The sequence below is a fragment of the Sapajus apella genome, unplaced genomic scaffold (genome assembly GCF_009761245.1).
Source record: "Sapajus apella isolate SASKATOON/1434 unplaced genomic scaffold, GSC_monkey_1.0 scaffold60, whole genome shotgun sequence".
In the NCBI taxonomy this organism is placed as follows: domain Eukaryota; kingdom Metazoa; phylum Chordata; class Mammalia; order Primates; family Cebidae; genus Sapajus; species Sapajus apella.
Genome location: NW_022437000.1, coordinates 14,081,626 through 14,093,973, shown reverse-complemented (window position 1 = coordinate 14,093,973; position 12,348 = coordinate 14,081,626). Strand labels below are relative to the sequence as shown.

Sequence of the window (12,348 nt, the reverse complement as noted above, 5' to 3'; positions counted from 1 at the left end):
GCAAAGAAAGATCTAAAATCGACATACTATCACCAAAATTGAAAGAACTAGAGGAGCAAGATCGAAAAAACTCAAAACCTAGCAGAAGACAAGAAAAAACTAAGATCAGAGCAGAACTGAAGGAGATAGAGACACAAAAAAACCCTTCAAAAAAATCAATAAATCCAGGAGCTGGTTTTTTGAAACAAAATAAACAGACCACTAGCCAGATTAATAAAAAAGAAAAGGGAGAAGAATCAGACAGATGCAATAAAAAATGATAAAGGGGATATCACCACAGATTCCACAGAAATACAAACCACCAACAGAGATTACTACAAACAACTCTATGCACACAAACCAGTAAACCTGGAAGAAGTTGATAAATTCCTGGACACTTGCATCCTCCCAAGCCTAAACCAGGAAGAAGTTGAAACCCTGAATAGACCAATAACAAGGGCTGAACTTGAGGCAGCAATTAATAGCCTACCAACCAAAAAAAATCCAGGTCCAGATGGGTTCACAGACGAATTTTACCAGATATACAAAGAGGAGCTGGTACCATTCCTTCTGAAACTATTCCAAACAATCCAAAAAGAGGGAATCCTTCCCAAATCATTTTATGAGACCAACATCATCCTGATACAAAAACCCAGCAGAGACTCAACAAGAAAACTTCAGGCTAATATCCATGATGAACATAGATGCCAAAATTTTCAATAAAATACTGGCAAACCGACTGCAACAGCACATCAAAAAGCTTATCCACCATGATCAAGTAGGCTTCATCCCAGGGATGCAAGGCTGGTTCAATATACGCAAGTCTATAAACGTAATTCACCACATAAACAGAACCAAAGATAAAAATCACATGATTATCTCAATAGATGCAGAGAAGGCCTTCAACAAATTTCAACAGCCCTTTATGCTGAAAACGCTCAATAAACCAGGTATCGATGGAACGCATCTCAAAACAATAAAAGCTATTTAAGACAAACCCACAGCTAATATCATACTGAATGGGCAAAAACTGGAAGCATTCCCTTTGAAATCTGGCACTAGACAAGGATGCCCTCTCTCATCACTCCTATTCAATATAGTATTGGAAGTTCTACCCACAGCAATCAGGCAAGGAAAAGAAATAAAGGGTATTCTATTAGGAAAGAAGGAAGTCAAATTGTCTCTATTTGCAGATGACATGATTGTATATTTAGAAGACCCCATCGTCTCAGCCCAGAATCTCCTTAAACTGATAAGCAACTTCAGCAAAGTCTCAGGATACAAAATCAATATGCAAAAATCACAAGCATTCCTATACACCAATAACAGACTTAAAGAGAGCCAAATCAAGAACGAACTGCCACTCACAACTGCTACAAGGAGAATAAAATACCTTTGTAAGAATACAACTAACAAAGGATGTAAAGGACCTCTTCAAGGAGAACTACAAACCACTGCTCAAGGAAATAAGAGAGGACACAAACAGATGGAAAAACATTCCATGCTCATGGTTAGGAAGAATCAATATTGTGAAAATGGCCATACTTCCCAAAGTAATTTATAGATTCAACGCTATCCCCATCAAGCTACCTATGACCCTCTTCACAGAACTGGAAAAAACCACCTTAAACTTCATATGGAACCAAAAGAGAGCCTGCATAGCCAAGTGAATTCTAAGCAAAAAGAACAAAGCTGGAGGCATCATGCTACCTGACTGCAAACTATACTACACGGCTACAGTAATCAAAACAGCATGGTACTGGTACCAAAACAGAGATATGGACCAATGGAACAGAACAGAGGCCTCTGAGGCAACACCACACATCTATAACCATCTGATCTTTGACAAACCTGACAAAAGCAATGAGGAAAGGATTCCCTGTTTAATAAATGGTGTTGGGAAAACTGGCTAGCCATGTGCAGAAAGCAGAAACTGGACTCCTTCCTGACACCTTACACTAAAATTAACTCCAGATGGATTAAAGACTTAAACATAAGACCTAACACCATAAAAACTCTGGAAGAAAACCTAGGCAAAACCATTCAGAACATAGGCATAGGCAAGGACTTCATGACTAAAACACCAAAAGCATTGGCAACAAAAGCCAAAATAGACAAATGGGATCTAATTAAACTCCAGAGCTTCTGCACAGCAAAAGAAACAATCTTTAGAGTGAACCAGCAAGCAATACAATGGGAAAAAATTTTTGCAATCTACCCATCTGACAAAGGACTTATATCCAGAATCTACAAAGAACTAAAACAGATTTACAAGAAAAAAACAAACCCATTCAAAAGTGGGCGAAAGATATGAACACTTTTCAAAAGAAGACATATATGATCATCATTGGTCATTAGAGAAATGCAAATCAAAACTAAATTGAGATACCATCTCACGCCAGTTAGAATGGCAATCATTAAAAAATCTGGACAACAGATGCTGGAGAAGATGTGGAGAAACAGGAACACTTTACACTGTTGGTGGGAGTGTAAATTAGTTCAGCCATTGTGGAAGACAGTGTGGCGCTTCCTCAAGGACCTAGAAATAGAAATTCCATTTGACCCAGCAATCCCATTACTGGGTATATCCAAAGGATTATTGTTCTATTATAAAGACACATGGACACGTATGTTCGTTGTGGCACTGTTTACAATGGCAAAGACTTGGAACCAACCCAAATGCCCATCGATGATATACTGGACAAGGAAAATGTGGCACATATACACCATAGAATACTATGCAGCCATAAAAAACAATGAGTTCGTGTCCTTTGTAGGGACATGGATGAACCTGAAAACCATCATTCTCAGCAAACTGACACAAGAACAGAAAATCAAACACCGTATGTTCTCTCACAGGCGGGTGTTGAACAAGGAGAACACATGGACACAGGGAGGGGAGCATCACACACTGAGGTCTGTTGGGGGGCACTAGGGGAGGGACAGTGGGGGGTAGGAAGTTGGGGAGGGATAACATGGGAAGAAATGCCAGATATAGGTGATGGGGATGGAGGCAGCAAACCACATTGCCATGTATGTACGTATGCAACAAGCCTGCATGTTCTTCACATGTACCCCAGAACCTAAAGTGCAATAAAATATATATACATTAAAAAAAAAAAAGTTATTATCAACAGTAAGCAATGTCTGGGTTATAAGAGGTTGTAGAGACCCAATTTTACGCAGATGAAGCCTCCAGGTACCAGGCTTCAGAGAGGATAGACGATGTTTCTTATCAGACTTAAGGTCTGTGTTGATGTGAATGCTGGAGGGCACAATGACGCCCGACTGACCCCCACTTGCCATCGTGGCCTGAACCAGTCTTTCAGGTGAAACTGAGGCCCATCTGACCCCACTTCCCATTGTGGCCTGAACCAGTCTTTCAGGTTACATTTTGAGGGCCCTGGCCTAGAGGAGGAAGCCCATTCAGATGGGTGGGGTGGGGGTGGGGGACTTCAAATTTTACTTTTGGTTTACAACATGAAGAAATGAGAGTCTGATAAAAATAGCTATATTGGTAATTATGAGGCAGTATAAAATGTGTTTTTGTTTTTAACTCTTCTATCTGATTTAAAAGACAATTGAATAAGCAATAATCAAAGACCTGTGCTGATGGACTTATAATGTTTAAGATATAATTTGTATGACAATAAAAGCACAAAGGTGGCAAGAGGAAACTGACCTATGTTGGAGTAAGGTTTTGGTATACTATTTCTCTTTTTTGAGACAGAGTTTCGCTCTTGTTGCCCAGGCTGGGGTGCAATCACGTGATCTCGTCTCACCGCAACCTGTGCCTTCCGGGTTCAAGAGATTCTCTTGCCTCAGCCTCCTGAGTAGCTGGCATTACAGGCATGCACCACCACGCCCAGCTAATTTTGTATTTTTAGTAGAGACAGGGTTTCTTCCATGTTGGTCAGGCTGGTCTCAAACTCCCAACCTCAAGTGATCCACACACCTCAGCCTCTCAGAGTGCTGGGATTACAGGCGTGAACCACTGCGCCTGGCCTGGTTTTGGTATACTATTAAAATTAAATTGGTATTAAAAGGTAGTAATTCAAACTAGGTTGTTTTAAATCGTGGTGCTAATTATAATCCTCTAGATAACCAATCTAAGAAAATAACTTTAAAAATACAGTATAATTTTAAAAAGGGGATTAAAATGGGACATTATAAAATATTTATTCAACACAAAAAAATAAGGCAGTAATGAGAAATACAGGAACAAAAAAAGACGTGACATACAGAATATAAAGAACAAAATGCCAGACATAAATCCTATTTTGTTAGTAATTATATTAAACAAATGGAATAAAATTCCAAAGGTTAACAACTGGCAGAATGGTTTTAAAAACTTGATCTATGTTGTCAACAAGAGACATGATTTAGATTCAAAATACAGGTTGAAATTAAAAGGATGAAAAAAGACATACCATATAATCAGTAACAAAAGAGAGCTGGTGTGCCTATACTATAGGATAAAACAGATAAAACAGACTTTATGAAAAATGTATGTTAATTAGCGACATTTTATAATGATAAAGGACTCAATCCATAAAGAAAATATAACACTTATACGCAGCTAACAACAGAGACTCAGAATATATGAAGTATAAAATGCCAGAATTGGAGGCAGAAATAGACAATTCAACAATAATATTTGGAGACTTCAATACCTCACTTGCCATAATGGAGAGAATATGTAGAAGATCAACGAGGAAACAGAAGACTTCAACATCACTGTAAAAACTAGATGTCACCAGTATCTATGGAACACTCCATCCAACAAGAGAATTCTCAAATACATCTGGAACAATCTCTAGAATAGCTCATAAAAAGTCTCAATAATTTTTTTTTTTTTTTTTTTTTGAGATGGGGTCTCTATCTGTCACCCAGGCTGGAGTACAGTGACGTGATCTCCACTCACTGCAATCTCCACCTTCCAGGTTCAAGCAATTCTCCTGCCTTAGCCTCCCGAGTAACTGGAACTACAGATGTGAGCCACCACACCCGGCTAATTTTTGTATTTTTAGTAGAGACGGGGTTTTGCCATATTGGCCAGGCTGGTCTCGAACTCTTAACCTCAAGTGATCCACCCGCCTTAGCCTCCCAAAGTGCTGGGATTACAGGTGTAATCTACCATGCCAAGCCAACCTCAATAAATTTAAAAGGATTAAAATCACAGGAAGTATCTTCTCCAACTACAATGGAATTAAGTTAAAAAACAACAAAAGAGGCTGGGCGCAGTGGCTCATGCCTCTAATCCCAGCACTTTGGGAGGCCGAGGCAGATGGATCACAAGGTCAGGAGTTTGAGACCAGCCTGGCCAATATGGTGAAATCCCATCTCTACTAAAAATACAAAAATTAGCTGGGCGTGGTGGCAGGTACCTGTAATCCCAGCTACTCAGGAGGCTGAGGCAGGAGAATTGCTTAAACCTGGGAGGCAGAGCTTGCAGTGAGCCAAGATTGCACCAATGCACTCCAGCCTGGGTGACAGAGCAACACTCTATTGAGAAAAAGAAAAAAAAAAAAAAAGAATAAAGAAATTTGGGAAATTCATAATAAATATGTAGAAGTTAAATGTCAACATACTGTTAAATAACCAATGACTCAAAAAAGAAATCATCAAGGAAATGTAAAAATATTCATCCAATTTGAAACATTTATCAAACACAGACAAGAAAATGCAAAGCTGCCCTGACAACTAAGTAAACTTGAAAGAAAAGTAATGCTTATCTTGATGAGCTAACATGAGTTTTTTTGGTTTTTTGAGACAGTATTTCAACTGGTCACCCAAGCCGGATTGTAGTGGCACAGTGATCATCCTGCCTCAGTCTCATGGATAGCTGGGTTTATAGGCAGATGCCTTCAAACTCAGTTAATTAAAAGAAATTTTTTATAAAGATAAGGTCTCACTATGTGGCCCGGATTGCTATCAAACTTCTGGCCTTAAGCAATCCTCCCGCCTCAGCCTCCCAAAGTGCTGAGATTAGAGGTGTGAGCCACCACACCTAGCTGAATGTGAGACTTTAATGACAAAGTTTGTTAGACTGGGAAACACTGAAGGTATTGTGTCATTAATTATCATTGATTCTGATTCCCAGCTAGAAACTAATCACTATTCTGTTTCTGAGCACCCAAAATATCAAATAAAAATGACCAGACTGTAGCATGTGCTCATAAAAACCAACCTATAGGGAATTAGTGAGTTTTTTTGGTAACAAATTATCAGATTGATACAGGGGAAATATGCAGATACTAGAGCTGAGCTTCAGAAGAGCACTGGCAAAGGTCTCACCCATCTTGGTGAACAGGGTGGAGAGACCTGGACCATTTAGGTGGATCCAGAACTGGATGTGCAACTGTAACCTCAAAGGCTGTTTCTAGTAATATGTTAGTGCCATGGACTGAACGTCTGTGTACCCTCTGCCCCCTGAATTCATACATTAAAGCCCTAACCCCTACTGTGCCTGTACTTGGAGATAGGGCCGGCCTATGAAGAGATAATAAAGGTGAAGCCATAGAGTCGGGTTCTTATAATAGGAGAGACACCAGAGCTCGCTCTCTGCCATGTGAGGACACAGCAAGAAGGCAGCTATATACAAACCAGGAAGAGAGCCCTCAACAGGAACTGCACTGGCCAGCACCCTGATCTTGGACTTCTCAACCTCCAGAATTATGAGAAAATAAATTTCTGTCCTTTAAGTCGCCCAGTCTGTGGTGTTTTGTTATGGCAGCCCTACTGATTAATACAGCTATGTCCTTCACAATGTTTACTTGGATGATTAGATATAAAACTCATACTTACCAAATTTAATACGACTATTGATTGGGGTCGATAATAATTTGGATGCAGAACTGAGTCTCAAAAAGAGTCTAATAGTTTGCAAAGAGATCAAACCTAACAGGATGAAATTTAACATAGATAAATATATGAACCTGTGTATACTACAAGTAAATAAACAATGGTAGCTAACTTTTATTGAGTGCTTTCTATGTGTAAGATACTCTTCAAAACTTTTGTTTTTTTTTTTCTTTCATTTTTTATGTATCTGTTGTTCATTTGCATGTGTTCATTTGTTACTCTTCAAAGTTTTTAACTGGTATTATCTCAATTACTTCTCACAATAAGCCAGTAAGTTTTGCTATTATTCCTATTTCTCAGGAGGCTAAAGAACTTGCCCAATATCACGTGGCTGGGAGTGGACGAGCCAGGAAGTGAGTCCGGGCAGTGTGACTCTAGACCAGGCCTCTGGACCACGGCACTGCCACCACCTCTCCAGGCAGGGACAGTCATTGGTCAACAGAAGCAGTCCACACAAAAGAACCCTGCAATGTGTAACTGATGGTGAGACCAAGAGTCAATGTGAATAGCAATACTCTATACTCATAATATCAATACATTTAATATTGATAGAAATCTAGAATATTGGCACTATAGTCCTGCACTTACCACTAAGCCACATCAAATACCTTTTGGTAATAGATAAGATATAATAATTTTGCTCATGAATATTTTCATTCTTGCATGGGCATGTGAAGAAGGGCTTCCATAACTCCTCTCTTCCTTTGGCCTAAATTCGAATATCCTTCTTGCACTGGTTTAAATCAACTGCTAGGCAAATTCACTACACTAGCTTCCGTCCCCCTCCACTTTCATAGTTATTTTACAATCACAAGCAACTAGATAAAAGGCAAGTAAAACATTTTTGTTTAGTTTAGCAACCAAATAGCAGTAATAATAATAGAAATTTCATTTCTATTAGCAAAAACATCCTTCATGGAGTTTGATGAGTTTGCTCTGCCGTACCCTTTCATCAGCTGTGCTGCTGTGAAGTAGGCAGCCATCGCTTGGTCATGCTCACTCTCCACTGCAAATGAATGTCCATAGGCTATCCATGCAGGTCCGTAGGTTTTCTCAAGTGTTGTGGCTTTGCTAAAACAAAAGAGTTAATTTAAGTAACATAATATTTATTCTTTTTGTTTTCTTTTTGAGATGGAGTCTTACTCTGTCGTCTAGGCTGGAGTGCAGTGGTGCGATCTCAGTTCACTGCAGCCTCCATCTCCTGGGATCAAGCGATTCTCCTGCCTCAGCCTCCTGAGTAGCTGGGATTACAGGCACCTGCCACCATACCCATCTAATTTTGTATTTGTAGTAGAGATGGGATTTCACCATGTTGGTCAGGCTGGTCTCACTCCTGACTCAGGTGATCCATTGGTCTCGGCCTCCCAAAGTGCTGGGATTAACAGGCATCAGCCACTGTGCCTAGCCTATTTATTCTTATTTATTTTTAGAGATAGGGTCTTGCTCTGTTGCTGGAGGCTGGAATGCAGTGGTATGATCATAGCTCACTGCAGCTTCAAGTGATCGTTCTGCCTCGGCCTCTTGAGTCACTAGGATTACAGGCATGAACCACTGTGCTCAGCCAATACTTATTCTTAAATTGTTAATTTCATATAAGCAGATGGCCTCAAAAACATTAACATTTAGTAAATAAATGAACTGTCAACATATTAAACACTAATGTAACATCTGTATTAATTCATTTGAACTAAAACTATGTTTAATAGTATAGCAAAATTTTAAGAAGTTTTAGGAGAGGTCCACAGCCTTTTATGTACTGTAGCAAAACCCATTAGCACTCTAAATAGAACTTACAGAAATTACTTAACCCTGGAGCTTCATTTTGTAACTTAGTAGATACATCCTCTCATCCTAATAACTTGCAAGATAAATTCATTTATATTTTAAAGACAGGTACATTGAGGTCTGAGATTACGCAGTATCCTATAGATGGTGGTAAACAGATGTACCCTGGTTAGGGTTAGGGAACACACTGTATAATTAATCCACAAGGAATAAAGAGAACATATCACAAAATATGAAAAACATACGGGGTGATACCCCACTTCCTTATATTTTAAGTTGTCTTTTACCCAAGTGTTCCCTGTTTCATGTGGAGCGGGGGTCCCCAACCCTGGGGCCATGGACTGCTATCAGTCCTTCCCCTGTTAGGAACCAGGCAACACAGCAGGAAAGGAGGTGAGTGGCCGGCCAGCTAAAGCTTCTGTGTCAAGAAAGAACTTGCCATTTAAAAAACAAAAGCTTAATCTGTATTTACAGCCACTATCCTTCACTTGCATTACCGCCTGAACTCTGCCTCCTGACAGATCAGAGGGGATATTAGGTTCTCATAAGTGTGCAAATCTTGCTGTGAACTGCACACATGAGGGATCTACTGGTGCACTCCTTATGAGAATCTAATGCCTGATGACCAGTCACCGTCTCCCACCACTCCCTGATGGGACCATCTAGTTGCAGGAAAACAAGCTCAGGGATCCCACTGATTCTTCAGTATGGTGAGTGTATAATTATTTCATTATATATTACAACATAATCATAATAGAAATAAAGTACACAATAAAGGTAATGCACTTGAATCATCACGAAACCAGCCCCCTCACCCCGGGGGTCTTCCACAAAACAGACTCTGGTGCCAAACAGGATGGGGACCATTGATAAGAGTCCATCACTGAATCACACCCTAAACCAAAGAAGCACAGTTCAAGAGAACTTTTACAATACCAGAGAACATTCTAGTATCTTCCTAATACAGGGTACTTTTGTGGCATCAGTTTTCCTAACGATCCTGGTATATAAGTATGACATCCCCATTTTTAAAGAAAGAGTAAGAGAAATTAACTTTCCCAAGGAATTTCAGTTGATAAGTCACAAAACTTAATTAGAATTGAAATTTGACTCCAAAGTTTATTCTCTTTCTTTTAGAGATAAACTGTTTTGTTTGTACAGAAGAAATCACAGAAATTAGAACATTTACAGAGTTTAATTAATTTTTCATATGACCACATTTTTCTATACTTTAATAATACTGGTTACATAGCTTCACTAGGCTGCATGGCTTTAAGTTAAAACTGCAGCAGATCATTACATGAACCAGTTCACCCTGCTAAGAATTGTTTGATAGTCACATTTAATGACCCCAATTTTACATAAAGTTTTGTGTAATTTCACAACTATTAATAAAAGAAATCCTAAAAGTAAAAGGTTAACAGGACATCTATAAATAAAAAAGAGAAACTGTCAAACTATATTATTCTCTATTGTTTCATATGTATTCTCATTTATCAATGAATGAATGAATGAATGAGATGGAGTTTTGCTCTTGTTGCCCAGGCTGGAGGGCAATGGTGTAATCTTGGCTCATTGCAACTCCGCCTTCCAGGTTCAAGCGATTCTCCTGTCTCATTCTCCCGAGTAGCTGGGATTACAGATGCCCACAACCACATCTGCCAATTTTTTTTGTATTTTTTAGTAGAGACAGAGTTTCACCATGTTGGCCAGGCTAGTCTCAAACTCTTGACCTCAGGGGATCCACCTGCCTGGGCCTCCCAAAGTGCTGGGATTGCAGGTGTGAGCCACCACACCCAGCCATTTATTCTCATTTATACATAAAATATGTAAGTTCCTTGAGAAGAGAGCCTACATCACTTATTCTTTTTTTCTCTCTCTCCCTGTAGCATCTTATAAAGAACAAACCTCTTGAAAAAAACATCTATTCAGCCAGACATGTTGGCTCATGCCCGTAATCCCAACACTTTGGGAGACTGAGGCAGGAGGACTGCATGAGGCCAGGAGTTCAAGATCAGCCTAGGCAAGACAGATTTGCCCCTATCAAAAAAAATTTTTTTAATCTAGGCTGGTGGCACCTGTAGTCCCAACTACTTGGGAGGCTGAGGCAAGAGGATCGCTTGAGTTCAAGGTTGCAGTGAGCTATTATTGCACCAATACACTCTAGTCTGAGCAAGAGTGAGAACCTGTCAAAAAAAGAAAAGAGAAGAAAAGAGAAAGAGACAGAGAGAAAAGAAAAAGAAAAAGGACAGAAGAAAGGAAGGAAACATTTATTCTTTCACATTGCTTTTAAAGTACTCACTCATTACTATCTGAAAGCTTATGAGCAAGACATCAATTCTGTAGGTCAACTACAGAGGGAGGAGGAAAATAAATTCATACCTGAGATATCTTCTGGCATGTTCATTTTTATGACCAACCATGAGATAGTAACAGCCCACTGCAAACCAAGACACCTAAAAAGTTCAAAATTTACCATAACCAAAGATTGGAATTGGAATCTCTAATTGGAATCTGTAACAAATTAGAGTAGACAGCAGGTATACTAGATGTTCCTTATCACATTTTCTAGTTCAAGTCAGACATTTTTTTTTTTTTTTTTTTTTTTTGAGACGGAGTTTCGCTCTTGTTACCCAGGCTGGAGTGCAATGGCGCGATCTCGGCTCACCGCAACCTCCGCCTCCTGGGTTCAGGCAATTCTCCTGCCTCAGCCTCCTGAGTAGCTGGGATTACAGGCACACACCACCATGCCCAGCTAATTTTTTGTATTTTTAGTAGAGACGGGGTTTCACCATGCTGACCAGGATGGTCTCGATCTCTTGACCTCGTGATCCACCCGCCTCGGCCTCCCAAAGTGCTGGGATTACAGGCTTGAGCCACCGCGCCCGGCCAAGTTAGACATTTTTCTAACAGTCTATCTACTAAGGTCCAAGATGAGAAGAGAGTAGACACTCCATGGCTCTTTCTCAAGGAGGCATCCATAAAAGACAAGGCCCCTGAGGAGTCCCTGTTTCAAAAACCAGCCCACGAGTCCTGACTCCTCTGCCCTGCTCATCTCCCCCATCTGGATCCTGGCTCTTCTTTGCTCTCTGACCCAGTTCTGAGTCAGTTAGCTTGTTTCCTCTTGCACTGGTTTCTCACTGGGCTAGGGTGCAAATTCTTGTCTTGTCTGAGTCTTACACCCTGATTGCTGATTCTGTCTTTAACAATGCAGTCCCTGATTCCATTTTCCATCCCTGGTTCTCCATTCCAATCCATGACAATTTGGAATCAGTACACAATTCAGTAAGTTGTCTTACGTGTACAATGTGAAAAAGCCACCAATTATCAGCATTTCTTATGAGAGGGAGGTGTGACGGTCATGGTATTTTATATTGCTGTGTGCTAAGTATTTAAAAATAAGCATATGTAATCTCTATAATCAGAAAAAAAAAAGAGTTTTAAAGTTATTGCTTTGGTATAATAAAAAAATACCTTCATGGGTTGAAAAGTTAATGCTGCTTTCTAAGTACGTTAAACACTAGGAGATTCTGCTCCAACACTTCAAATAAAATGTCATTACTTGAAGTTAAGCTATTGTCTAAATATAAGTTAAGCATTTTCTTAAAGTTCAGGTAAAAAAAAAAACTAAGACTAAAAGTTATATTACTTACAGGATTACTAGGATATAAATCCACCAGTTTATGAGAAAGATAGAAAAGTTCTGTTCAGGAAAAAACA

General features: G+C 39.5%; 1 protein-coding gene across 3 annotated transcripts in view; it reads right to left on the bottom strand.

Annotated features, from left to right (window-relative positions):
• Positions 1-12,348, bottom strand: part of CDC16 (cell division cycle 16) — a 42,648-nt gene that overhangs the window by 19,112 nt on the left and 11,188 nt on the right. For all 3 annotated transcript variants that reach the window (XR_004259253.1, XM_032246356.1, XM_032246358.1), the window contains exons 10-12: positions 12,282-12,331; positions 11,011-11,084; positions 7,789-7,914 (exon numbers count right to left, since the gene is read on the bottom strand). Coding sequence is in view for 2 of the 3 variants with exons in the window: in XM_032246356.1 (XP_032102247.1) it covers positions 7,789-7,914; positions 11,011-11,084; positions 12,282-12,331 (250 nt within the window). In the remaining variant the exon portion in view is untranslated. The remainder of the gene's footprint in view (positions 1-7,788; positions 7,915-11,010; positions 11,085-12,281; positions 12,332-12,348) is intronic.